Genomic DNA, 25,476 nt, shown 5'->3' with positions numbered 1-25,476 from the left:
GACAGTTATACCTAAGTCTCGCTCATCTTGACCTTCACTATGATCCAATAGATATAAATCATTATCTGTGAGCGTCTTGTATCTGAGCTGTGTTGTCTTTATCTGTGCAGTCGTCTACTTTGTTTCCAAGAAATCCATACCGTCACTATGAGTATTCCAATCAGCACCGACGATCTTCATGAAGTCCACACGTGTGCAATTCTCCGCCCGGAGAGTGGTACTCCTCTTCCTCCTAGCGGCGAGAAACGCGATTCGGGCGGCTTTGACTACCTTGTTCTTGACCCCAAATTCTACTGGAATCCAGGTGACGAACTTACTGTCTCCTTTATCAAGCCCGACCCGAAGAAGATGATCATAAATGATTGGAATAGCTTGAAGAAAAAAGTTGAAGACATTGCGCGAGAGTGGGAGGACGTTGCCAACATTCGTTTCACCTTCAACGACAGTTCAGACGCACAAATCAGAGTAGGATTTTTTCCTGGGGCAGGCGGCTTCTCTGCCCTCGGCACAGATTGCACGTCGATCAAACCTGGCGATCCAACGATGTCTCTTGGCAGGTCCCCAGACAAAAAGACCTTTCGTTCTTCTGTCTTGCACGAATTCGGTCACGTACTTGGATGTTTACATGAGCACTCCAGCCCTCTATCCGATATTCAGTGGAATGACGAGCAGGTCTATCTGTTCTATGAAAACAAACACGGGAAGGATAAGATCTGGGTCGATGAGCAGATTCTAAAACCTTTGAAGGAATATGAGACGGATCATTCGAGCTTCGACTCTTCTTCAATCATGATCTATCCCATTGACAAAGCTCTCACCAAGAACGGCGTGTCCATCAAGCCTCCCTCGGAAATTTCGCTCAAGGACAAAGCATTCATGCAACAGATTTACCCACCTCATTCCGTTCCCGACTCAGTGGGAGTGTTCTATAGCTGGAACTACAAGAAGTGGGATCGTCGAGATCCCAAAAACACAGCGTTCGTACCATTTGCATCCGAGTTGGCCACTGCTACCCCGGCTGTCGCTGTTGGGTTGGTGCAGTTCGACATGGATTTCAAAGTTCCTCTTCGAGTCAAAGCCACTGCAGCTTGCGTCACCTCTCAAAGCTTCAATATACAGACTGAAACTTGGGATGGCTCTGACGGCTTACTCTCCGCTGGAGCAACATGGTTCAAGATCGACGATCCAAAGACGTCGGACTTTCGGACCGGCATGTTTGACACTGCCGGATATCAGACTGAGAGAGAACCGTTATCCGACTTCAAGTGGACCATAAAGTTCAAACGAGCTTTTGAATCCCCTCCTGAAATTGTCGTCTGGATCCGGGGTTTTTACATTGAGACTGGCACCGATATTGGACTCACTGTATCCGCGCATAATATTACCAAAAGTAGCTTTGAGATCCACATCGATCCTATCGGCAATACAAAACTTCACCGTGCTATGGCAACATGGATTGCGTACCCCAAAGATAAAAAGGGTGTCTTCAGTGGCAACACAGTAAACCAAGAGATGAAAGTGTGGGCTGGGGAGAAGGACAATCGTCGCGGCTACTCTACGAGATATGACCTCACAGATAGGCTAGAGCAGCAGAATTGTGATTGGACAAAATTTCGTGTTTGGGCTGGGGTGAACTCTTTTGATATCAGTGGAGAGCGCAATATCAGGCTACAAACAGTGGTGGAAAAAATAGGCCAGGATGTCTGTGAAAATAGTTTTTGGATCCATGTGAAGACTTGGAGTGATACTGTTTGCCGCTCTGCAAGTTCCTCATATTTAGCAGTATTTGAAGAATGATAGAAGCTTCTGGTAATAGTTACTATCCAGAATTTAATAAGATAATTTATATTAAATTTTTGATTGTAGAGATATCTTATAATGATGTTACAGGAGCTGCCTGCTCGATCTTCGAGACCTGTTATTCACAAAGGCGCTACATTTTCTGTCGATGATTCTTCGACTCGGAGGCATCCTTCGATATCCAAATTATTACAGTCTAGCAAGCTAGCTTCAGATTTGCTTATCCCTCTTTGTAGCATTGGTAGTATAATTTCTGGTGAGGAATTTAACCGCACCCTATGTACTCACGAAAAATTGTGATTGTCGATTTGAGTCAGTAAGCTATTTCTAGCTAGCCTACTACTGGGAATAATCCAAAATGGAATATGATTGACGTTGTGTGAGGTGACTTGCGAAGAGATACACCCATCTATACTGTACTCAGTATCTGGCTTTGAATTCTTTGGGATTGGTGTGAAGATACATGGCCAGGCAGGTAAATTGATTATTAATCCTGTGTTTGTTTTTGAGAGTTGCTTTTCGTCTAAATTCCATGGGTTCTTTTGGTCAACATGACGAGTTTCCAAGGAGTCCTGAATTTCTTCGAATTCTTGATACTGTTTTGCCCATTTATAAGAGCCTTTCGCGGGTCTTTATATACTCAAACGAGTCCACAAAGTTTCTTCTTCATCCCATAGATCTCCAATATCTTGATAGCATGCAGATCCTCAATTTTGATCATGTCTGCTTTCCAGCCCACACAAATTATCGAGGTATTGAGGGGACGACTTACTACCCGTTACTCTTCAAGAAGTCTATCTAAAGGCTTAGCGAAAGCGGATTTTGTAGAGCCGATTCCTCTAGTTGATATTGAATTCTGAGAAGCCGAAGAGTAGGTTCCTCGGGATCAATCTGCAAGTTTTCGCACAAATCCATTTGTAAATGAAGATAATCTCCAAAAGCTGACGGATTTTCCTACTATCCAAGGAACAAGTGTCAAGCAAGCAAGGGTGGACTTGGCTTATTAGGAGTAAGTCTGAACCAGCCCAGATGAATGTGAAGGCATGGGTGAAATCAAAACGTTGATGAAAAGTTCATTGTAGCATCAGTTATTGCAATTTTTGTTCGACGATTGAATTTCTGATAAGGCAAGGTTAACGCATGGACCATGTTCTAGCTTTCTACCCAATAAACGCTCCTTCATTGTATAGTTGGGATTCCTGATGCGTTGGCGCTTGTTTAATTTTCCATTCGCTTTGTGAGGTGTATGGTTTGCAGTATTCAAAAGTATTCCTTTAGAGGCTAGATGATCTCAAGGTGCTTTAAGTGTCGGAGCACGGGTTTGGATAATAGCCACGTAGATCACGTTGCACCCCCACTCTAAACGAACGTCGCATTTAGAGCAGGATGAGAATCTTATCCTCCTTCGTGCGAAGAAAATGGCGAGACAGAATGAAATGAATTATAAGTTTTAACTCCTACATATGTTTTATATGTAACGAGTGCACCTTTCAAAGTCTTCCCAACAGTTCATCTGATGACGAAGATGATCGATTGTTACAAAGATTAGGAAAGGCAGCTAGAGCAATCTATTGAGACTTGGGGTAGTAACCTCAGTGATGCAAGCTCCATTTGAAATTTATTCATAAATGAACTTTTGTGTTGATTCGTTGGATCAAGTATCTTCATCATTACGCGCTCTGCTTCTTTATCATTTCAGCCTGTAATGAATTGTGTGTATGGTCAGCTATATCTCTATCCGCGAATAACAAATCGTCCTACAAGTCAGGGGTTGTCTATCTGCATATCAGCTCGCAACCTACAAATATAATGTGCCCGCCCTTTACGTCTGATATATCTTTGCGACATCACTTTCAATGTGAATGAAATCTGTTGTCTTGTCACCCGAATCGGTCTATTGCTCATCTCAATTTACAATTATTACATCTCATAAAATTTTATCGAGATTATTTTCAACCACTCATTTTTAAAAGGCTATCTAATCCTTAGTGTCTACTTCACAGCCTTGTAAGACAACTTTTGAATTTCTGCTGTCACTCTTCTGACTTTCTGTATTAGCTTTTACAGTAAATATGTCAGGCATTGGTGAAGAAAGCCTCGTACTCAGCTTAATCTCTTCGATAATTTCAATTATCGAGACTACCAAGCAAGTCTACGATGCTATTGAGGATGAATCCGGTCTCCCAAAGAACTTCAAGAAGTCGGCGACAAAACTCCCTCTCATCTCCCAGCTTTTTGAAGATACAGAAAGATATATTAATAAAGCCACAGATGAGTCAATAAAGGCTACATTTACAACTACTTTAAAAAATTGCAAAGTTCAGGCCATGCAACTTCAGGAGTTGTTTGAAAAAGTTATGCCAAACGGGAGTGAATCGAGGTGGGATCGATATGTAAAAGCTGCTCGGATAATTGGAAAGAAGGGCTGTGTAGAGAGTTTAGTTGGGGGGATTTTGGACGACCTGCAACTCTTGGCAACTCGCTTTCCACAAGTAATAACATCAAGAGGAAAAGAAAAGTTGGAAAACACAATTGAAGAGGTTGCTAAGATGGAACCTTCTTTACCTGATGGCTTCGAGCAGATGCCTGCGTATGCACACTACGGTAGCGGTGCTCAAAACAACAATACTGGTGATGGAATTCAGAACAATAACAATGGTGCGGGCAACCAGAACAATGGTCCAGGCCAACAGTTCATTGGTACCAATCACATCAGTACGCCTTCCAATTCGTAGTTATAGTATGAATGATTTTGTCGTTGATGAATGTTGTAGTAATATCACTGTCGATGATATCAATTGATCTTGTCTCCACGATTTGCGTTGTCCTGATATACTGGCTGTTAATAGTCGACTGAAAGAGAATAAGGACAAGTTGCTCTGTCAATCCATTGACTGGATTCTTCAAGACCCGCAATACATTAGCTGCAAATGCAGAGGAGATGTCTCTTTACTCTGGATTAAGGGCGGCGCCGGCAAAGGTAAGACCATGATGTCTATTGGTCTTATTGAGAGACTAACATTCCCACAAGATGAGTCGACCGTAGTGACTTATTTCTTCTGTCAAAATGCCGATTATGAGCTCAATACTCTTCAAGCAATCATCAAGGGTTTAATCCTGCAATTGGTGGATCAACAAAAGGAGCTCATCGAATATTTGCGAGATCACTGGGATACCAGAAAGGAGCAGTTTAATAAAGACATGACCTCGTGGCGAACGCTATGGGAAATCTTTTACAAAATGTTGTACCGATGCAAGTGCCCGAAAATATACTTGATCATAAATGCTTTGAACGAGTGCCAAGATGATAGCATGGCCGATCTCCTAAAGCTCATTGTACGAACAGGACTCGATCGTCCGTCAAAAATTGAGTGGCTGTTAACAATTCGGCCATTACACAGCGCTGAATGGGAGTTATTAGTTGGATTTGAGCAAGTGATGATCAACTTAAAACTTAATTCAACACATATTTCTAAGGGCGTAACGAGTTATGTTGTTAATAAAGTGGCGGCGCTCGATCATCGCAACGCCTATGGACCAGATCTCTGTCAAAAGATAAAGAATGGGCTTACTGAAAAGGCTGAGGACACGTGTATGTGGGTAAGTTTGGTATGCAAGGAACTCGAGAGTGTACCCCGGGACAAGGCATTGAATAAAACCCAAGATTTTCCGCCAGGTTTGCATCTTTTTTATCATCGTGCGCTTGACCAACTAAGAAAAGGTGAGCCAGATATTGTAAAAGGATGCATGCGATTGTTGAGGGTGATGATGCTGGTTTATCGGCCCCTGAATGTGATGGAAGTAGATGGCGTATTAGGTCTGTCTAACTTTGTCACTTCTGGAGCGCTGGTCGATCGATGTGCTTCATTTTTGAAGATGCGAGGAACTGATATCGAATTCGTTCATCAATCAGCTCGAGACTACCTCGCTGGCGAGAATGGAAAGTCTATACTCGATACTACTGAATTATATGGACATAATGAGATCGTAGTCAGTTGTCTGTCTTATCTATCTCAAAAACTCAAGGTTAATCTTGTTGACTTACCGCGACCTGATTCAATGTGGCCATTCATGGAACGGAATGAACTCTTGAGAAGCTTGGATTACTCGGCCACATTCTGGGCTCAACACCTTGAGGACGCCAGGTGGGAAATACCAATGCAGAGGGCACTTTTTAAGCAAAGAGTAATTCATACATTCCTTTACTCCAAATTTCTAGAGTGGCTAGAGTGCCTAAGTTTGTTAGACAAACTTCCACGTGCTACCGAGGCGCTAGAAATATTAAAAAATAAAGCAGATGTAAGTACTACACATTTCGTGTTCTGATGCATTCTCTGATAGAAGACTTTTCTAGTTAGAGGATAATGTTTCCTTATCGATGCTTGTACAGGATGCCACAAGTTTCTTGTCTCGATGTTACCGAAAGATAAACTTTTGGCCATTACAAATCTATAGCTCTGCGATGGTTTTCAGCCCTGTGACAAGCATAATAAGGAAGAGAAACTTAGATAAGCTTCCTGTGTGGCTCAGAAAGTTCTCTCAAGTGGAATACCCGTGGTCTGCTCCAATAGAAATGTACACAGACTATTCTAATCGTGTCCGGATCATAACATTCTCACCAGATGGCAAGCAAATTGCATCTGGATCCAATGATAAGACAATAAAGCTATGGGATTCTATCAATGGTAATCTCCGAAAGACGCTTATAGGTCATACCGGTGAGATTACAGCTATAGCATTCTCACCAGATGACAAGCAAATCGCATCTGGATCTAATGATAGAACAATAAAGCTATGGGATTCTATCAATGGTAATCTCCGAAAGACGCTTATAGGCCATACCGGTGAGATTACAGCTATAGCATTCTCACCAGATGACAAGCAAATCGCATCTGGATCTAATGATAGAACAATCAAGCTATGGGATGCTATGACTGGTAATCTTCAGAGAACACTTATAAGCCATTCCGGTGAGATTATAGCTATAGCATTCTCACCAGATGGCAAGAAAATTTCATCTGGATCTAGGGATCAAAGGATCAAGCTATGGGACATCGCTGAAGTCCTCAAAGTCTCTAGAATATTTGATAGCATAGTTGGTCGTCATGTTGATTTCCGCAAGTGGCAAGAGATCGAGATCTCAAGTGTAGCAAAATATTTAAGATTTTCTCTAGATGGCCGACACTTTATAACAGATCTCGACCTTATTAAAATCGAAAACACTATAAATACGCAAAGTCCAGATTATCAGCCATTACAACCCCTCTTCGCTAACCAGCGTTGGATTTCGTATGGAAAGGTAGCTATATTTCGTTTACCGCAGAAATTTTATGGATATTGTTATGATACGATAGGTGATCAAATAGCTATTGGGTGTGAAAATGGTCACGTTTTAAGCTTCGATATTAATCGTGTAAGCTTGGACTCAATACTCAAGGGCTCGGTGTAACAAAAACCCAAGTTTTCCTTCCACCGCTATTATATGAGAGACACAGGGTGCATACATCACGACAATACATGATACGATTACTTGAGATTAGTATACGATCTAGGTGGTCCGGGTATCAGGTCTGGTAAGGCATTAGGTACGAAGGGTTCATCAATCAATTAAGGTTATTGAAGGAATGAATGTAATTTTTATTATCTACTAGTTGTGGCTAGGTCATTCATTTGTGTATATAGCCACTCCCACCTAACCTACAGTTGCTCTTCGCCTGTAGATTGTAAGTAATTACGATTGCTCGTACTTATATATCCTTCAATTTGCAATTGAAATCTGAGACTTCGTAGTTCGAGTAGACTTATGGAATGCTTCTCAAGCAATTACGGTAACAATATTACTTGTAATTAATCTTACAAAACAACTATTCAATTCTATATCAAAAACAAGCCAATCATGAAATCTCCTCAATCTACATCGAAAGGAAACACCTCACCAAGTTGGCATAGTCACGAATCTTCACCAGAAAATGCTCCTTTCAAGCCGGCGCGAAAGTATGGTCATATTGCTGCAGAAGCCTCAAATGAGGAAGGTTCTCATCACCCGAGTGAATTTGCACACAACACCAACTCATATTCCATGTTTTTCTCAGCTTTCGAAAATACAGATCAGCTAGAAAAATACTTCGCAGAGAGCAACAGCTTTCGCTGAGACTTATGCTTCACACAACGATCGGAATTGAGAAAACAATAAGTTTTCTTAAGGACTACTGTAGGAGAGAAGAAAATTTGTTCCCGGACATGGCATAAATCAGGGATTGCGAAATAAGTGTAGTTCATTTCGGAATAAGCTAGTAAATTGGTTAAACAAGAATCTAAATATAACTGCAAATTTATTCCATTCTAGACTTCTATATATCGAACTAGTATCACCAATCTACTCTATTCTTCCTCCGCCTCAATTCTCGCAAAATCTTCAATGCTCTCCAGCAACACCGAGCCCAACTCCTTCACACAAGGCGGCACAACCATCGAAAAATGATCTAAACCCAAAAATTAGCATATTTCAAATTTCAAAATTCACACAACCCAATCAGTAACTCACCAGCATCAACCTTATGAACCTTAATATCCCCCTTCAACAACAACTCCTCCCACCCATTCGTCCCAAAATCGCTCCTCTTCCCAAAAAACCAACTCTTAAACTCCCTCTCAAAATCCCCCAGCTCCATCTCACTCATATTCTTCCCCCCGCTCCCCGGCCTCATTGCCGCCTTTCCCGTAATCTGATCGTCCCTCTCCTCCGGATTCGCACTATCATTCAGCCCCTTACTCGCCCAAATAATATGTGTTTTGCGCGGTGCTCTCCCAGCCGGAAAAGGCACAGCATCGTATTTACAGAGAGCGCGAACGGTGGATGTCAGGTGCTGTTTTTGCTGCAACGATAATCCCGATAAGAGGTTTCCGCGCCCCACACCGGTGAATATCCCGAAACGCTCGATAAATTCCATGGTTACATCTGCTATGGGAACAGAGACATTGATACGTGTATCTATTATTACGAGTCCGGTGATTGTCTCCCCGACCATGGCTAAGCGATGTGCAATTTCATATGCGTAGATACCGCCTGCGGACCAGCCACCGATTAAGTATGGACCGTGGGGCTGGATGGTGCGGATCGCGGTGATGAAGATATCGGCCATCTCGTGGATGGAAAGAGTGTATTCGTCTGGATTTTCTAGGAATGGCGATTCCAGGGCGTAGATCTTACGGCCGTGAGGGAGAGCGGGGAAGTGGATGTAGGGTGTTACCGCGCCGGAGCCGTCGGTAGCGAGGAAAAGGGGGGTGGCTTTGGAGTGGGATTTGCCTTGGATGAGGATTACACGGGATTTGGGGAGTTTGGGTTGGAATTCTGAGGTGTCAATGTGGTATGATTGGAATGAGGGGGCTCCGTCGAGTTCGTCTCGTGCTGAGGCGATGGTAGGATTGCTGTTGAAGAATGCTGCTGGGAGTTCGGTTCCCGATTTCTTTTTGAAGATTGAGAGGATTTTGATACTGAGCATGGAATCAACTCCTATTTCAGCAAATTCAGTACTAGGTGTTAACTCGGTAATATCTAGTCCCAATTCTGCTGCAACGATTTTGAATAAAACAGTACTTTGAACAGTCTCAGATGTGCTTTTTGATTTCTTGTTGTTCTGAGCTTGCGTTGGGCTGGATGATATTTGGTGCTTAGCTGCTAGATTCTTTCGCTGTTCTTGTTTGATCATTGGTTTTGACGTTAGTATTGGTATGTTCTCAGAGACACTGTCAAGCTCCCCCTTCGCTTCTATCACAGTGGGAAAATTCGAGAAAAATGCGGCGGGGAGCTCAACCCCAGTTCTTTTTCTAAAATCTGCAATGATAGAAATGCTCATTTGTGAATCTATTCCCAAATCCTCAAAGCTGGAATTATCTTCCATCTCTAATATACTAACTCCTGTTTTTGCAGCGATAGTATTAAGGAAGATGGAAGATAGATCGAGAGCCTCAACTGAGGTTTGCGAGCTAGTATCTGATGCTAGCGTCGGAACCCAAAAATTTTCCGACGAATCATCTACTGAAGAAGCGGAATCTTCCTTGTCCTTGTGCGGGGATCGAGTTTTGCGAGGACCTGGGTAAGAATCAAATGATTGTTCTTTCCCCAGCATTATGCCAAATATATCTCTGCTTAATCGCTGGAACTTGATATCGGTGCATATTGCCACGAGTTTCGTGTCTGCAAAGACATACACGTCGCACAAACAAACGCCTTTGTTGGTTCTTTCTCGGATCGTCACATAGGCTGTGCACTGTTGGTTTTTTAACAAATCGCCCATGATGCACATGCGTCCGATATTTCCTGCAATATACAGGTCTGTTTTCGGTTTCGCGGGATCGACATTTAGCAACAGTCCTGCGAGATGTACGAGTGCATCTACAATGTACGGACTGTGCGTGAATGAGCCTAGTTCTGGATCCTGTTTGAAAACCATGGTGGCTGCGGCATCCTCGAAGTTTTCTTCGATGGAGATTTCTGATAATGCGTGGTAAGATTTATCGTAGTCAACTAGGGTTGAGAAGAGCTTGTAGATCAGGGATTTAGTCATGTGGTGTGCGGTTTTAGAGTTCTCTAAACTGCTAACCCGACTTTTGACGAGCCGTTGCATCCGTGACCATTCCGCTTCCTGGAAATTTCTTTCGTTGACAACAATACGACATGTACCATGTTCTGCCATAGTGCTCGAGTTTCCAATAGAGCTAAAAGTAATGGAGATGATCTTTTGCGTGGAGTTAAGATCGGCAGAAACATGAACTATTTGTTCCGTATCTTTCGAATGAACAACAAGCGCATGCGTCATATTAAGATCAACCAGCTCCAAATTAGCTAAATCTGCTTCGATATCAGCTTGCTCGTGAACAAATTTGGCAGCTGTATATGCCATATCGCAGAACACGCTAGCGGGACATATTGCAACGTCATCTACAACGTGGCCACGAATGGCTTTGTAGAGATGTGGCTCAGAGACCTGAGATGTGAAGATAGCTGATACGTGATCGTCATCGAGATTTAGAGATTCTAATTTCTGCAGACATGTTGTTGAGAGAGTAGGCTTAGCTTGGGTTTGAGGAGCTGCTGGTAATTGCGCTCGGTATGGTACCCAGTAGTCCTTCAAGTCGAAAGCATATGTTGGTAAATCTAATAATCTGACGCTATTAAGATAATCGGCGTGGAATTCATGCCAAATTACAGGAAGCTTGGCAATATGTGCAGCAGTAATGGCCTCTGAAATTGTTTTCCAGTTATCTTTGCTGCGATGCAGTGATGGGAGACAACTAGGTTGTGCATCTGATACACTCTGTGTGATAAGTCCGATACACACTGGATGTGGACCTATTTCTAGAATGACGTCGCTATTGCTGATAAATCCCTCTGACTCACATGCTCGTACTGCTTTCATAAATTTGACTGGTTCGCGAATTTGCCGTCGCAGATAAGTAGCATTGAATACTCCTTCAGAATTAATCACATCACCAGTCAAAGTTGAAGCGACTGGAATTTTAGGTTTCATGAAGTGTGCTCTCTTCGATGCCAGCTCGAAATCATCGAGAATAGGATCCATTGCCTGAGAATGAAATCCGAATTCAGTTGGAAGGAATGAGGATTGGACTTTTTTCTCCTTGAGCTCAATTTGGAGCAATTTTATCTCCTCTGTTGGGCCACTTACAACCGTGCTAGAAGGACTATTCAAACAGGATATTGCACAGGATAGCCGAGTCTTCAAAAATTCCGAGATTTTGTCTTTCGGTAATGCAATAGCTAGCATAGCAGAAGTCCCAGGTCCACATTGCTTCTCCATCAATGTGGCTCGCTTGTTTACTAGAAACAGAGTATCACTGATGGATAACACACCAGCAATGCACAGCGCGGCGTATTCGCCAAGACTATGTCCGATTACCAAACGTGGTTTGAGGCCGAGAGACTCCCAGTAATGGGCCAAAGCAATTTCTAATGCGACAATAGCTAGTTGAAGTTGAGCAGCTGTTGCATTTTTCACATCTTGCGTTCCGCGTATGATGTCAATAAAGGAAGCAAGGTCTTGACTGTCACAGAGAGATTGGTACGTATCGATAGTTTGCTTGAATCTTGGTGAAGTTTCATATAGTAACTTGCCCATTCCAGTGTATTGCGAGCTTTGGCCTGTGAATACGAATATAAGTGATGGGCCGGACTTTGGTGGTAGTTCTGGCTCTGTGCTTGAATCGAGTTGCTTCGATAGTTCGCTAATTGACTCGCTTACAAATGCTACTCGGTAGAGCTCATGTTGGCGACGAGCAGTTGTTGTATAAGCCAAATCAGCTATCGTAGTATCTGGGTTCATTTTTAGGTACTGTATTAGGCGCTTCGTGTTTGCTGCGAGGGAGGTTAAGGTACGAGCCGAAACTGTGATGACGTGATGGGATCGTGGATCAGGACTCTTCGACACCCTTCGAGGTGCGTCTTCAATTAGGAGACTAGTATTACCCCCCGCAGCATCGAAAGAATTAACCACGATTCTTCTCTTGCCGTCACCATTCGGTCTTGGCACCAGTCGTCCCTTACCATCTGCAATCATGATATTCGACGCTTCCAAATCAGGGAACTTGTGATTAAGCTTGAAGGGCCAATCAGGCTGCGTTGGAATACTTCCTTCTCTCAGAATCAACAATGATTTAATGAGTGAAGCAATTCCCGCCGCTGCTTCACTATGTCCAACAGTCGCCTTTACAGCCCCAATATTCAGCGGATTATCCCTGCCCCGATTCTGCGCAAACACCTTCCTCACAGAATTAATCTCGACATTATCCCCCGCCTGCGTCCCTGTCCCATGCATTTCCACAAACCCTACATCATGTGGATCAACGCTAGCCTTTCTCAACAGCCTCCCAAACAATTTTTCCTGTGCCTCTTGCCCCGGATACGTAATCGATGCCGCGCCTGCATTCGAGTTTCTTTCCGTTCCCTTAATCACAGCAAGAATGTTGTCATTTTCTCTCACTGCGTCTTCTAACCTTTTCAAAACCACAACACCGAGCGCTTCGCCCCGACAATACCCATCCGCATCATCGTGGAAAGTTTTGCACCCACCAGTCGCAGATAAAAACCCACCTTTGCCCAATCCGGAAAAAATTTCTGGGGCCCCAAGCAATGATCCACCAGCCACAATTGTCATGTCTAGTTCACGATTATTGAGAGCTTCACAGGCGAGATGTGCACAAGTCAAACTAGACGAACAGGCCGTATCAACACTGTAAAAGCCTCCGCCCCATTTAAAATAATGCGCTACTCGGCCGGGATGAAATGCCCGGTCTAGAGAGGGCAGGTAATGAGTATCGATTCCCATCTGGGCATTGATGTCTTTCCAGTCGTCGACGGTTTGGCCAAAATATGTGCCAATTTTAGAGGGGTGAGTAGAGGTGCTGGAGTCACGTGCATACCCTGCCTTTTCGAGGGCTTCGTAGGTGCAGAGAAGGAGGAGTCGTTGTAGAGGGTCCATTTGAAGGGCTTCTTTGGGGGAGACGTTGAAAAGTTTGTTGTCGAAAAGGCCGGGGTGGCGGAGGAAGGCGCCGTGGGTAGTTATGAGGGAGTTTTTGGTTTCGCCGGTGGGGTCATGGAAGTCGGAGATGGAGAAGCGAGAGGGAGGGATCTGTTTAGTAAGTATTTGTTTGCATAAGTGTTGCGTGCGTGTAGGAAAAAATTACCGTTTCGTGTGATGTCTTTCCGGCTTGTAACACCTCCCAGAATTCTTCCACATCTTCCGCAGATGGAAAGCGACCGGACATACCGATCACGGCGATATCATTCGATATACCACGTGAATTTGCGGTATCTGAGCCTTCATGAGAGCCGGTGAGAGCGCTGATGTTAACGGCGGAGAAAAAAGGTGCTAATATCTTCTGCACCATTCCTGCATGGCTACACGGTCCCAGAGTCGTTAATACGATTTCTGAATCCCTATCAGGACTGATAATCGAAGCAAGACCCTCGACTGTCTTGTCGATCCACATCGGTTTATGTGCAATATCGTCCACAATTGCGTGGAGAAGTTCGCGTAGCGATACTGCTGGATATGGCAAGCCGGTGCTTATTGAGACGAGCAATGATTTGCGTGGGAGTGCGGAGCCGAGAATAGGCGAATTTCCAAGAATCAAGGGGATATCGAGCTGCACGAGGTGCGAGGCGTGAGCCGCAATGGCTGAGGTGAGTAATTTGTTTGGCACGTCAATGGCGGTGCGTAAATTTTCCAGTGTAGATGGAGGCCCAAAGATGGTGGTCCACGACTTTGTGGATACGCCTGCGTATGCCCATCTTGGCTTTGGGAAATTCTGCAACAAAGAACGAAGATCAGTATCTTTATTGTCAACCTGAAATTTACAGTTTCGGCTTACCTTATTAAACTCCTCCAACTTCTTCTCGAGGTCCCAGAACTCAAGACCAAACAACGTACAGCCCCATGATTTGTTCGTGTCTTCGATACATCGCGATCGCCGGCGTATGGCAACACCTAGTCGCAGACTTATGGCTATGATTTCAGTTCCAAGCTTGGCAATTTCACTTGTATCACTCGCTACTGCTGCCACTGAAGCTGCAAGAAGACCGATGCAAAGACCGAGATGATGTGTATTGTTGTTATTTTCGGTTGATTTGTGAAGGAGTAGGTCACCAACTTGTATGGTGGTGATGAGAACATAGCTAACCATCTCATCTGGGAACTCTTCTTTGGCATATCGTTCGCCTAACTCGAGAAGATCGTCGAAGCGCCCAAATACTCCTCGTTCTGCTGGAAGCAAGGTGGAAATTTGACATTGTATGACATCACAGGCAGATCGTAGGAAGTCTCTCAGCTGTGGGTGAGTCTGAGAGTGAGAGAAAAGTGTTTTGAGAGCTGAAAGCTTGTCAACGTGGACATCTCCAAAGAGGAGAATTTGGCCTGTAGGAGCCATGGTTTGTAGATGAGTATCGTTATTTTTTTTTAAGGTGGGAGGAGAGAATGGAGTGATATTTAAGGGAGGGAGATTGTGTTAGAGGGTAGGGTGCGGGGTAGTCAAGTGAGCATTCTATTCGCAAACGGGGATTCTAGAATGAAAGGGCAGTGGTATAAGGGGCTGTCTGAGTTACGGGAGTACCGGTGATCCCATTGGGAAAGGGTTTCCTTCATGAATCAGGAAGTTTGTACATATAGCGGCGAGGAGGCGCCTACTCCTGTTCCTTTCTTCCCCAGCCTTTAGTTTCTTGCTTAAACAAGAACATAGAATTCTAATTTTCTTCCACAATGTTCTCCAACAGTTAGAGACGAGGCAGTAGGATATAGGATGCGCGGTGTAAGCTGGGTTGAAAATAGGCTGGCTGATTGAAGGTTGTTAGAAAACCATGCAATTCTACAAAATATACATATGTTCTGTTCGGAGGCTTTTTGGAGGAAAGGTAGACATTCTAATGCGCAGCCTGTAAACCTTTCTTGGGCGGTATTTTTGGCGTTAAGAAGCTTGCGTAGTATTACCGTCGGGGGTCTTAGCATTCCCGTAGCCTTGTGCCCTGCATTGAACATTCGATAATCTATTCGGCATATGACGGGATGATAGACGTTATCTTCAGGCCGGTCTTGAATACTAGATAGTCACTGTGGGATATGCATCCTTACCCAATATTCTGAGTTATCAAAATAAGCATAATATCTCACATTAGAATAAGCAGCATCTTATCAAAGGTGTATGCAAGACGCCAAGTCAACTATCTGGGTTTCTATCCGGTAGTTGCGGCAGTATCTCATTCGTAGAAAATCTGGATAATGCTGTGTTCAATATTTCGAACCTTTTTGAGCGAATTTTCGTTTTCTAGCGCACTGTCTGCACAGCATCAGCTTACTTTCAGCAAGCCAATTACAGAGGACTTCTTATTCCATCCGCATATTTTTTACTTTATGGAATGATATTACTTTTTTCCTTGATGCCCGGATACATCCAGATAGAATTAAAGCATTGCCATATCTACAGCCAACCAATAGAATTGTACCATTTATTCTCAATACAACTTCAGGAAAGAAAGCAAAGAACAATAACCTAAGTTGTGGCGTAACACCGTTAATTGAGGGGGACTACCCCGTCGAAATTTGAACTACACAACCACGGTGCGTTGAATCAATTTAAACCCTGAAGAAAACCAAACTAGAATTTTTGAAGCAGTATCAAGAGCTCAGATTGGAAAGTAAACTTTCTAAGGGAGTATAAAAAGACGAGAGTTTTGTGCAGAAATTATAGCGCGTCGCGTCAATAGAAGCTTATCGCGATATCAAGCGCGCCACCAACAACAAAAATTATCGTCCATATATATAACTATATGAGAATGAATAAACTTCTCAACCGGATTAAAAAATTAACAACCGGTAGTTATCCTCCAGGACATTGACTGTTGAACAAATGAGCTAAAGAACTTTGTGTACAACGAACTTACAATATAGACGATATGTTACTTCGCTCTTTTGAGCCCTCACCACAATATACTCATAGGCAGGATTCAATGACACGACTCATTCAACAATATCTCCATCTTAGATTTGCTCCCAGGTATTGAATTGGATCTATGCGAATGGCCAGAGAATGGCAGAAGTACTTGGTGTGTGGTTTGGCGTGTGCTGAAATGCGGTTCAAGAGCGGGGGGATCAAGCAGAAGAATGCACACGTCGTATTTTCTTCAGCCACTGCTTGACATTGCGATATTCAGCCGCCTGAAAAACGATTGACCGCACCGCTACTGGAATAATCAAAGTATTGGTGGGGTGGTACCCCTCAGTTAGTGGCGTTGCGCCACAACTTATGTTACAATCCGATTCTGGAGCGTAGACCCCTAAGTACTACTCTACTTTTCTACTTTGAAGTATTGGCGCTCACATCGAGCCTTTGAGCTGAAAATCTGTTTGCATAATTACGTTTCACAGATGTCAGTTCCAGTAAGGACTCTCGACGACGCCTGCCCAGCTATTCGTCCTATTGTAGCTCTTTTACGATGGATTAATCGTATCATGTCTCATTGTGATAAGATAGGATCGAAAATGTCACTTACATGGTCACATGCGTTACAGGTCTAGAAGTAAACAGCATGGCAAACGGCATGATAAATGGGAAGATTAAGGTTGCTGTTCCTCTCATGGATGATTATGCAGGGTCAGCATCACCCCGAGTGGTACAGTTTCACGCGCTTGAAATGCAGGGAACGCTTTTTATCCTTTTCTGCTCTCTTTAGTTTTCAGTTCTGAGTTTAATATAAGATACCCACAACTTTCTAATTGTCTCTTTGCACTCGCAGCCTGTTTCTGGACGTTTTACTTTGCTTCGTGGACTGATAACTATTGTTCTTGATTCGTTTGTTACTTACTACTCAAACTCTTCAAATCAGCATTACAAATTGGCCAATATGAATAACTCGGGCATTGAAGCCAAAATTGAAGAACGAAGTACGCACCTTCCATGGTATCAACTCACAGTTCCGTCTACGAAACTCGACGGAGCAATTCGCGAGTTGCTCGAAGACTACGCGGGATTCCCTTCTTCCGAAGTCGAACCTCACGTGTACAATATAGTCAGCACTCCCTCTCTTTTGTAGTTTCTAGGAAACTAACGATTGTATTCATAGCGTAATCGTGCCTGGAGTATCTTCCCCTACCCTTGCATAGGGGCATTCCACTTCCTCGACATCGTCATAACATCTTTCCCATACTATTCTACACTCCTCTCGCGGTTAGCTTCTCCAGATACCAAGTTCCTCGATCTTGGCTGTTGCTTTGGACAAGTTATGCGACGACTTGTCTACGATGGTGCTCTGGCAGAGAATCTCTATGGTTGCGACTTACGAACCGAGTTTTTTGAACTTGGGTATGATCTCTTTAAGGATAAAGATACTTTTAATAGTACGCTCTTCAAAGCAGACATATTTGATGAGGATAATGTGGATCTGAAAAGGCTTGAGGGAGATATTGATGTAATCTATGCCGGCAGTTTTCTCCATTTGTATGGATGGGACGATCAGGTGAAGATATGCAAGATCTTGGCAAGAATTATGAAGAAAGAGGGAAGTGTGCTTATGGGAAGGCAGGGTGGAGGCAGAGTTGCGAAAGAGGTAACATTCCCCCTTCACGAAGAAAACAAGATGTTTGTACATAACGCAGAGAGCTTTCGAAAGATGTGGGACGAGGTAAGCGAGACGACTGGCACAAAAGTGAGTTTTCCGTCATTTTTCTATGTTGGTCGCTCTGAATTGACTAACCTAACCTGGCACAATTTAGTGGAAAGTAGAATGTGAGGAGATTCAACTACGCGATGATGATTGGAAAGGGGCGGAAGGGATGGTTTGGATTCAATTTACTATCTTCAGAGAGTAGATTGTATTACCAGAATTTGCATCAAACATCAAAGTAGACGTGAAATCAGTTATAATTAGCAGTTATTCACTTACGAGATTGAAACCTGATATAAACATGTATACAAAATCAGCAAACCATTATAGTTGAATAACACTTGACTACATAGAAAAAGGACTATAAATCATTGAAAACAAATCGCATTATTCAATAGAGTATACTAAATATATCTTCACTTAGATTCTCGAATAGATAGCTAAAAACCGGAAATGAAAATAGACTTCTGTACTCGTCAATTTTTATTTCGAAAGACTCAAGAGGCTTTTGATACTAAGAAATATGAAATTATAAAGTCGCCGCATCGAATAAAGTAATTAGAATACAAATTAGAAGATCTTATAGCTAAAAGGAGAAAAGAGAGAAAGATTGCTATAAGTTCAAATTAAAAGCTTCTAGGGATTAGTACTATATATTAAACTCAAATTAAAGCCGGTGATTGAGAAATCAACAGTTAGTATATATAAAACTAATACTATAGGGAATTACAATAAGATTAGATAATTATTAAGTTATTATGTTTGAAAATCACGTATATACATATATATTATAAGATGACGTAAAGGAAAAATGACTCTTACTTTTATAAGAAAAACCATGAATAATTCAAAACTAAGATATAACAGACAAATCAAATGCGAACGCCAAATAGTCTAGAATCCTCATCTAATCGCACAAAACAGTAAGTAATAAGACAAACACTAACGCCGATCAAAAATCGTCTATCTTCCCTTTTTCAGTGCCTTGAGTTTCTTTTTTTCCTTCTCTTTATCTTCCTTGTTTCGCTTCTTAAGAATATTATTTTCACCAAGTTGACTATATTCTTCCATGATAACCGATGCTTTTTTCGAGCGTGTCCCGCACCGAGCACTCCACTCCTCCAGGCCGTGTCTTATAATTGACGCTTGCGTTGGTATACGATGGTCGTCTATTTCTTCAAACTCTTCTTCGAAATATTTTAGCTTTTTCAAATCGTCTTTGTGTAGCTTGGGTTTCTTTTTCTTCTCTCGGAGGTCTTGATAATCCCTTTCCAGCTTGAGTTCGTCTCTTAGATCCTCCTTCAATTTCATGGCTGCGTTGAAAGGTTATGATACTACGAGGAATAAAATAAATCGGTTTTCAGTTATTATCAATATATGCGAATATGAATGTTGATATTTAAGGTAGAACAATCGTAGAGGTATTTCTTGGTATAGAGGGATTGATATTGAGGAATTGATATTAAGGAATTTATATTGAGGAGAGTAGTATTCAGGGTTATTGATTTGAAAGAGTTTATTACTAGAATGTCCAATAAATAGAGAATCTCTCATCTTTTATATATATCTTCTTCATTACCTTTCCAGCATTTAGGCACCAAGGCCGTTAAAGATGACCCAGGGACTAATATGGCCAAAAGTCCAGGTCGAGTTCTAGGCATTGCAATTATAATCATAATCCTAAGCCTAGCGATCCCAGAGAACTTTATGGTTATGAGAAACCGTCGGCTTCTTATTCGATAAGGATTGCCAGGAGCTCGTACTTGAATTCAACGCCCTTGAAGAAAAAAGGTTGAAATCGAAGCAAGTAGATTCCATGCATGAATGTGGGGCTACTTAGTTTGCCGAGATATCTCAGAAGTTCTGGATCGCGAAGTATATCGTGAAGAGAATTTCGAGGGTCAGACCCTGGATAATTTGGGGGGATACTTTAGCAAGGAGTTGCCTTTCTTCTAATAGCACTTTGCTATTTCACAGATGTCAAGATGTATTTGTTTGCCTTGGTATCACGTGATCACAAAGTCAAGATATTGAAAAGGATGTGCAATGTGGGCCTACCTAGGTCAGTATACCATACCACGGCGGCTTGGTGCCTATATAGACGCTGCAACCCCAGGCAACTCTAATTCTCTGAAACTGTATAATTGTTTGTGTAATTTGTTCGTGTATTGTGAATACCTCTATGAAATAGTTTACAAGTGAGCAATGGAGAGAAGAAGACCGGCTGGGTATTGATCGTAAGAATTATTTCACTACAATGCCTTGAACTCTTTGTCAATGCATATATTTCCAATAGAGGGGTGATTTAATTGCTGATCTGCTTTACTTTGTGTTCCGAAATAACAATCTATATTGAAAAACAACCTTGACTTATCACTACTTGTGCAATTAGATGGCCTTATGGTTTAATTACAACAAGCCTGCCAACACCAGTATACTCCGCAGCCATATCAAAAGCTTCTTTCCACTCCCCCAAGCTAAATGATTTCACATCCACAAATTCTTTTCCTCTAGGAAATAATCCACTCTCCAACATCTTCACAAACTGCACCATATCATCTCTCTCATACATCAATTTTCCCTTTAACGTGATGTTATCCCCCATAACTTTCCAGTTGTCAATGGCATACTCTCCGGAACCCATAAGACTAGCTCTTCCTCCTTTTCTTAGCGAATTAATTGCGCTCTTCAAATGTGTGGATTTGGCTGCCGCAGGCGGAGAAATATCCAGTACAGCATCAATTGTGCCAAATTCCTGTAAAGCCGCCGCATCCTTCTCCACATCACCTGTCATCCGGACAGTTCTAATGGTTGCACTCGGAGTTCCTCTTTGGATATGTTGCTTCAACCTCTCCAATTCCTCTTCATTCCGCCCCATAGCAATAACTCTAGCTCCCATCGCAGCCGCAACTTGCACACCCGCACCACCAAATCCACCTGTTGCCGGGCAGATCACAATTGTCTCACCAGCTTCCAATTTGATATCTCTTAATCCGCCATATGGAACAAGAAGATAACAAAGATACATCAAGTCCTGCACCGAGTATCCCAACTCCTCGCAGAGTCTTGGCTCGTTAAGCGCAATACAATTTTCCAGAGGCACCCTCGCGAGATCCGCGAATGTACCATTTCTCCAAACATCTCTCATCAACCTTTTACTGCCCTGACTAAATCCGTCATGAATAGCACTCAAGAAAAGAGTACTGGGATCATCACGTCCACGCACAACACAATCGACATAAACTAATTGGCCTTCAGTAAGAGAAACGGCATCAGACCCAAGTGCCATAATGCGAGCGATGGCGCTGAGACCTCCGACGATAGGAAGAGGAAATGGATATGGGCGTGAGCCATTGTATACTTCACGATGGTAGGAGAGAATGCCAGTGCAGCAAATTTGAACGATGGCGCTGCCAGGCGTCGGAAGAGGAGTTGGCAGAGGTTTGATGAGGAAGTCTGAACCTACTGATTCGAGGACTAGGGCGTTGTGGTGAGATGGTAGGGAAGACATAGTGGATGGTTTGTTTGGATTTGGAGTTGATAGTTTGAAAAACAATCAGATTTGAGTTGCATTCATTACCGGCATGTCGAAGGATACAGCCATATATATAGTAAAGAGGTCTTTTTTCTCCAGTTTCCCATACTCTTTTATTTCCGAGACAAATTGTTCTCATGGTATGAGAAGTTCAATTACAGGTTCGGAAGACCGATCATATCCGAGCTTGTACCCTTGAATGTGGGGCATGTTCTTCGGTGATGATCGGTGATGTCTTTAAATCGTGGAAATTGCAGCTAGAATTTGTCTTTTTGGGGACTACTGCTTGACTTTTCATACGTTGCAAGTTGATTTGATGAGATGGGCGTCTTGAATCTAATAAAAAAATGGAAAGTACCTCGCGTGCTCGGAGTTAAGTTAAAAATGCCAATTCAACATTTTGGAGCACGGATGCACGAACAGAACTTCGCGTCGAAGATACACACTTAGTTCGGTCTGTCCTGAGCTCTATTCGTATTCTTTGTAGTCTGATTTACTCCCAATTAGCCGCTAGCTACATTGGACTTATGAACCCCAGCACACTATTAAAACTCCCACATACTACCTAGGTCCATACCTAGATCAAATGGATCACTTTCAAACTGCTTTTAAGTCAGCCAGTGTTCAACAGCAACTCAGATATCATACTAACGGCAGAAAAGGGTAACCACGAGGAAGCCGGAAACTCTACGGCTCCATGCACGGCAGATTGCCCATGGGTGTTAATGTACTCTGCGGACATTCGTGAAATAGAATTTTGCCGGATAAAGTTCGATCTATGACCTTGGTTTTCGATATGTTTGTGATATAGCTCTAAAATCCTCTGTGAAACATCGAGCTTACCAGTCACTAGACACCCCTCGCCTGCATGTATTTCAAGTAATTTGATAGCAGTAGCCATAGTCAGAAAACACCAAGGCTCTTTATGAAATCCGTAAAGATATCCGTTACCCATAGTAGGAAGGCATTGCTTGAGGAAATCAATAATGGCAGCGGAATCACTCATAATAATACTGCTTGAGCCTGCATTACTTTCTTAGTATGATACAAATTGCGATAAAGGGATAGTATTATAACGAAAGATAAGCACTATGTTTTCAAGACACCAAATCATAACTGAGAAATATGAGTAAGCTAACCTTTGGGCTGCAGCATCGTGACGCGAGTGAGCGTTAATGAAGCCAACAAAAGATCTTCTCTGAGCAATGTTACACACTGAACTCCTGTGCTCATCAGTTTTAAATTGAGTAGAAGTATATCCCGAGATATCTGGTAACAAATGTTTTCAGAAAGCCAAAACTTGCAATTTTTTCTCTTGAGATAGGGTCGATGAATACCTATAATACATTCACTAAGCTGGAAATTCAGGAATGCATGAGTAAGGATAGGCGAACAGGTATGACGTGTTGTTCCTGAATTGACTTCATCCCAAGCTGGGAGGGAGTGAATCGCCTGAGTCAATTGATGGGTCAATTGCAAGACTTCATCGTAGCTCAATACTTTTGGTGATCCTGTGGCAAAAAGTCGCCGAGATACTTCTAAACGCAACTCCCAACTATAAGAGCTATGAATTTGATAAGATGTTCGGGTATGTTTGTCGGATAAATTGGAGATTGGAAGTATTTTCGAGGTCTCATCAAACTCTTCATCATCAATGTTTCCAGGAGTAGCAGATTTGGCGTCAATGGTGTTTAGGAGAGTTGGAATTCCAGCCTCAAACGAATTTTGCAAGTCGAGCTCGCGAATAACAGCCCATATCCGTCTTTTCATCTCTCGCGTGAAGATTGTATCGTCACTTGAAGTTGAATCTCGGTGTAACCCATCCATAATTGCATTTTGGAGCAAAGAACTCGTATCTTTGCACCACCCTTTCTTCCTAACCATGTGCATCCGTTTGGCAAGATACATTAAACAGGCAATTTGATAGTGCACAAGCTCACGGCCATTTGAACTTTGCCCTCTTAACCATTTGTCACATGCGGAAATCCACTGATCTGGGACTGTTTGATGATTGTTTGCCGTGAGACTATTGTAGCTGGCGGGAATGCATACAGAGATAGATATCATAGAGAGGATCAGTGCCGTCATTGTAGAATGACGAGTCGATCCAGACAGCCAAAACTCCGCATATTCTTTGTTAAAGGTAGGAATGTGAACAATACGGTGTAGTTGTTCAAAATTATTGAGGTACGACAGTACTAAAGAATCCACTACGTCTTTTGGCGGAAGGATATCCTCCATCCGACACTCTGCCTCGCAATGAATACGGGCTTGTAAATCATTCCGAGTAGATTTATCCCTTCTAATACGAACTCCATGAGGTTCCAACAATTCTTCACACGTTTCTTTCATGAACGGAAAGAGTTCGGGAATCTGTTTTGGGACATAAGCAAAGTTCGTGAGGATTTCATGATACACAGATTCTCACCTCTTCAAAGAAGCGAAAAAGATGGTGTTGGGTGTAGTAGCTGGGAGGAGCTCTCTCTTTCGGATGAATAAGGTTATTATCGATTGCTATAATAGATCCATGAGCTTCCCCGCAAAACTCGTCTGATGGCAACCCGTAGCTCATTTCGGAGACACCGATAGCAGCCACAGACTCTGCTACAATAGTAGCTTCATTTTGTGAATGAATCTTAGATACCAATTCTGTCAAATGTGCCACCTCGGACCGGAGTTTTTGAATTTCTTCGCTATTCTTCTGAGCTTGCTGCTGGGTTCGTATATGCATAGCCTGCTCATACATCGCTACAGATGGCTGACCTGTTTCGAATGAACATTGTCCTGATCGCCCGGACCTTACACATCTTTGGCAAGGTAATTTACGATCACATGAAAGCTATATTGTCGAAAACCAAATAAGACATACGGCTGTGTAATGAGAATGAGGGTGGTACTGTGTGCACTTACTTTCTTTTTCCTGCATTCCCCACAACTTAGTTGTAGGCGTTTTCTCGGCACCTTTTGTCCTTCACTTGTTTTGCTAGTTGACCTTGATATTTGGCTATCCATAATGATTTTGCCGTCTTCAAGCCTTCTAGTATATCGATAAGTCTAATGTAACTTTCCCATTATCGCGAAGGTCATCATCTCCGCGGATTGTTATTTGTGCTGGCCGCGGCATTAACTGTGAATGGCCGATTATCTCCGAGCCTCAGGCTTCTATATACCAAGGCGATCACAAGTATTATATAACATAAAACAGTAAAGAGTTATAAGTCATAAAGGTCACACAAGAAAACCCTTCATATGTATCGTAGAATCGTAGAGCAATCCTAAATGACTATACATAGTAAGAGGAACAATTAATCACATGACGATAATAAAATAAGAAGATAAAAGAAGGTTTATAATATATATAAATATTGTTTTAAAATGAAAATAGTAATTTAATGTTTATCTCTTGCAAAGATTTAATGTGAAGGGTTAAGAAGATAGAGAAAAGATATTATTTATAAGAGTACTTATTAATCAAGATCGAAAGAAAAATTAAAAGCGAAGCTCCTAATTTATTAGAGTCGTTTATATAACCTATAATGATTGATTAAAGCTTTTCGAGAGAAAAAAAACATTAAGAAATAATAATTAACAACAAATCAGAATGAGATAGTTAATCTATATAGCTAGTAATAGACCTCAGATTACTTCTAGAAAGAGTTTAGTAACTTATATATAATCGAATAGCATATCAATAAGCAATCCTATCAAAGACGACCTACGATAAGCTCGCTGAGAACACTATAAACGAATAATCGTTTCAAATTTCTCCATCAACTCTTACATTAGTTGACATCAGATGATGATCGCAAAACCAAAAAGAAAGAACTCACACACACACAACATAACGCACAATTGAAATAATAATAGATACATACAGTCTGACCAAAAACAGAACTACTGTATAAGCTTATAATACACAATTTCAAGTTCGAAACATAATCATTGAATCGCTCTTTGAAATCACCGAAACTCA

At 42.2% G+C, this 25,476-nt stretch overlaps 6 protein-coding genes across 6 annotated transcripts; 3 read left to right on the top strand and 3 right to left on the bottom strand.

Moving 5' to 3' along the window:
* The first annotated feature begins 78 nt into the window (after nucleotides 1-78).
* Nucleotides 79-1,851, top strand: BCIN_05g06240 (hypothetical protein). Its single transcript, XM_001559544.2, has one exon. It carries the CDS (start codon nucleotides 148-150, stop codon nucleotides 1,795-1,797), a length of 1,650 nt encoding a protein of 549 aa, XP_001559594.1. The 5' UTR covers nucleotides 79-147; the 3' UTR covers nucleotides 1,798-1,851.
* A 1,807-nt stretch (nucleotides 1,852-3,658) lies between these two features.
* On the top strand, nucleotides 3,659-7,546 carry BCIN_05g06230 (hypothetical protein). Its single transcript, XM_024693122.1, has 5 exons — nucleotides 3,659-3,807; nucleotides 3,859-4,515; nucleotides 4,575-4,780; nucleotides 4,832-6,099; nucleotides 6,155-7,546. The coding sequence occupies exons 2-3, from the start codon at nucleotides 3,873-3,875 to the stop codon at nucleotides 4,655-4,657; spliced, it is 726 nt and encodes a 241-aa protein (XP_024548907.1). The 5' UTR covers nucleotides 3,659-3,807; nucleotides 3,859-3,872; the 3' UTR covers nucleotides 4,658-4,780; nucleotides 4,832-6,099; nucleotides 6,155-7,546.
* A 523-nt stretch (nucleotides 7,547-8,069) lies between these two features.
* On the bottom strand, nucleotides 8,070-15,442 carry Bcpks15. Its single transcript, XM_024693121.1, has 4 exons — nucleotides 14,188-15,442; nucleotides 13,501-14,124; nucleotides 8,345-13,445; nucleotides 8,070-8,282 (listed from the first exon to the last, which is right to left on the bottom strand). Exons 1-4 carry the CDS (start codon nucleotides 14,740-14,742, stop codon nucleotides 8,182-8,184), a joined length of 6,381 nt encoding a protein of 2,126 aa, XP_024548906.1. The 5' UTR covers nucleotides 14,743-15,442; the 3' UTR covers nucleotides 8,070-8,181.
* Nucleotides 15,443-16,957: 1,515 nt separating this feature from the next.
* BCIN_05g06210 (hypothetical protein) lies at nucleotides 16,958-18,318 on the top strand. The gene is made up of 3 exons (XM_024693120.1): nucleotides 16,958-17,374; nucleotides 17,429-18,010; nucleotides 18,078-18,318. Exons 1-3 carry the CDS (start codon nucleotides 17,210-17,212, stop codon nucleotides 18,171-18,173), a joined length of 843 nt encoding a protein of 280 aa, XP_024548905.1. The 5' UTR covers nucleotides 16,958-17,209; the 3' UTR covers nucleotides 18,174-18,318.
* A 1,943-nt stretch (nucleotides 18,319-20,261) lies between these two features.
* BCIN_05g06200 (hypothetical protein) lies at nucleotides 20,262-21,698 on the bottom strand. Its single transcript, XM_024693119.1, has one exon. The coding sequence runs from the start codon at nucleotides 21,477-21,479 to the stop codon at nucleotides 20,367-20,369; it is 1,113 nt and encodes a 370-aa protein (XP_024548904.1). The 5' UTR covers nucleotides 21,480-21,698; the 3' UTR covers nucleotides 20,262-20,366.
* Nucleotides 21,699-21,735: 37 nt separating this feature from the next.
* Nucleotides 21,736-24,674, bottom strand: BCIN_05g06190 (hypothetical protein). Its single transcript, XM_024693118.1, has 5 exons — nucleotides 24,414-24,674; nucleotides 23,932-24,342; nucleotides 22,643-23,876; nucleotides 22,156-22,526; nucleotides 21,736-22,105 (listed from the first exon to the last, which is right to left on the bottom strand). The coding sequence occupies exons 1-5, from the start codon at nucleotides 24,513-24,515 to the stop codon at nucleotides 22,049-22,051; spliced, it is 2,175 nt and encodes a 724-aa protein (XP_024548903.1). The 5' UTR covers nucleotides 24,516-24,674; the 3' UTR covers nucleotides 21,736-22,048.
* Between the last annotated feature and the right edge of the window lie 802 nt (nucleotides 24,675-25,476).

This window comes from Botrytis cinerea, chromosome 5 (genome assembly GCF_000143535.2).
Source record: "Botrytis cinerea B05.10 chromosome 5, complete sequence".
Classification (NCBI taxonomy): Eukaryota; Fungi; Ascomycota; class Leotiomycetes; order Helotiales; family Sclerotiniaceae; genus Botrytis; species Botrytis cinerea.
The sequence above is the reverse complement of the archived record's forward strand: the minus strand, read 5'-3'. Positions and strand labels throughout refer to the sequence as shown.

Excerpts from the sequence above, each read along its gene's own strand:
- BCIN_05g06240 (XM_001559544.2), top strand. The coding sequence starts at position 148 with ATGAGTATTCCAATCAGCACCGACGATCTTCATGAAGTCCACACGTGT.
- BCIN_05g06230 (XM_024693122.1), top strand. The coding sequence starts at position 3,873 with ATGTCAGGCATTGGTGAAGAAAGCCTCGTACTCAGCTTAATCTCTTCG. Across the intron at positions 4,516-4,574 it reads CATTGGTACCAATCACATCA|TAATATCACTGTCGATGATA; the intron begins GTACGCCTTCCA and ends TGAATGTTGTAG.
- Bcpks15 (XM_024693121.1), bottom strand. The coding sequence starts at position 14,742 with ATGGCTCCTACAGGCCAAATTCTCCTCTTTGGAGATGTCCACGTTGAC. Across the intron at positions 14,125-14,187 it reads AGTTGGAGGAGTTTAATAAG|AATTTCCCAAAGCCAAGATG; the intron begins GTAAGCCGAAAC and ends TCTTTGTTGCAG. Across the intron at positions 8,283-8,344 it reads GGTTCATAAGGTTGATGCTG|ATCATTTTTCGATGGTTGTG; the intron begins GTGAGTTACTGA and ends TTTTGGGTTTAG.
- BCIN_05g06210 (XM_024693120.1), top strand. The coding sequence starts at position 17,210 with ATGAATAACTCGGGCATTGAAGCCAAAATTGAAGAACGAAGTACGCAC. Across the intron at positions 17,375-17,428 it reads AACCTCACGTGTACAATATA|CGTAATCGTGCCTGGAGTAT; the intron begins GTCAGCACTCCC and ends TTGTATTCATAG. Across the intron at positions 18,011-18,077 it reads GCGAGACGACTGGCACAAAA|TGGAAAGTAGAATGTGAGGA; the intron begins GTGAGTTTTCCG and ends GGCACAATTTAG.
- BCIN_05g06200 (XM_024693119.1), bottom strand. The coding sequence starts at position 21,479 with ATGTCTTCCCTACCATCTCACCACAACGCCCTAGTCCTCGAATCAGTA.
- BCIN_05g06190 (XM_024693118.1), bottom strand. The coding sequence starts at position 24,515 with ATGGATAGCCAAATATCAAGGTCAACTAGCAAAACAAGTGAAGGACAA. Across the intron at positions 24,343-24,413 it reads GGGAATGCAGGAAAAAGAAA|CTTTCATGTGATCGTAAATT; the intron begins GTAAGTGCACAC and ends TCGACAATATAG. Across the intron at positions 22,527-22,642 it reads CACGATGCTGCAGCCCAAAG|GCTCAAGCAGTATTATTATG; the intron begins GTTAGCTTACTC and ends AAAGTAATGCAG.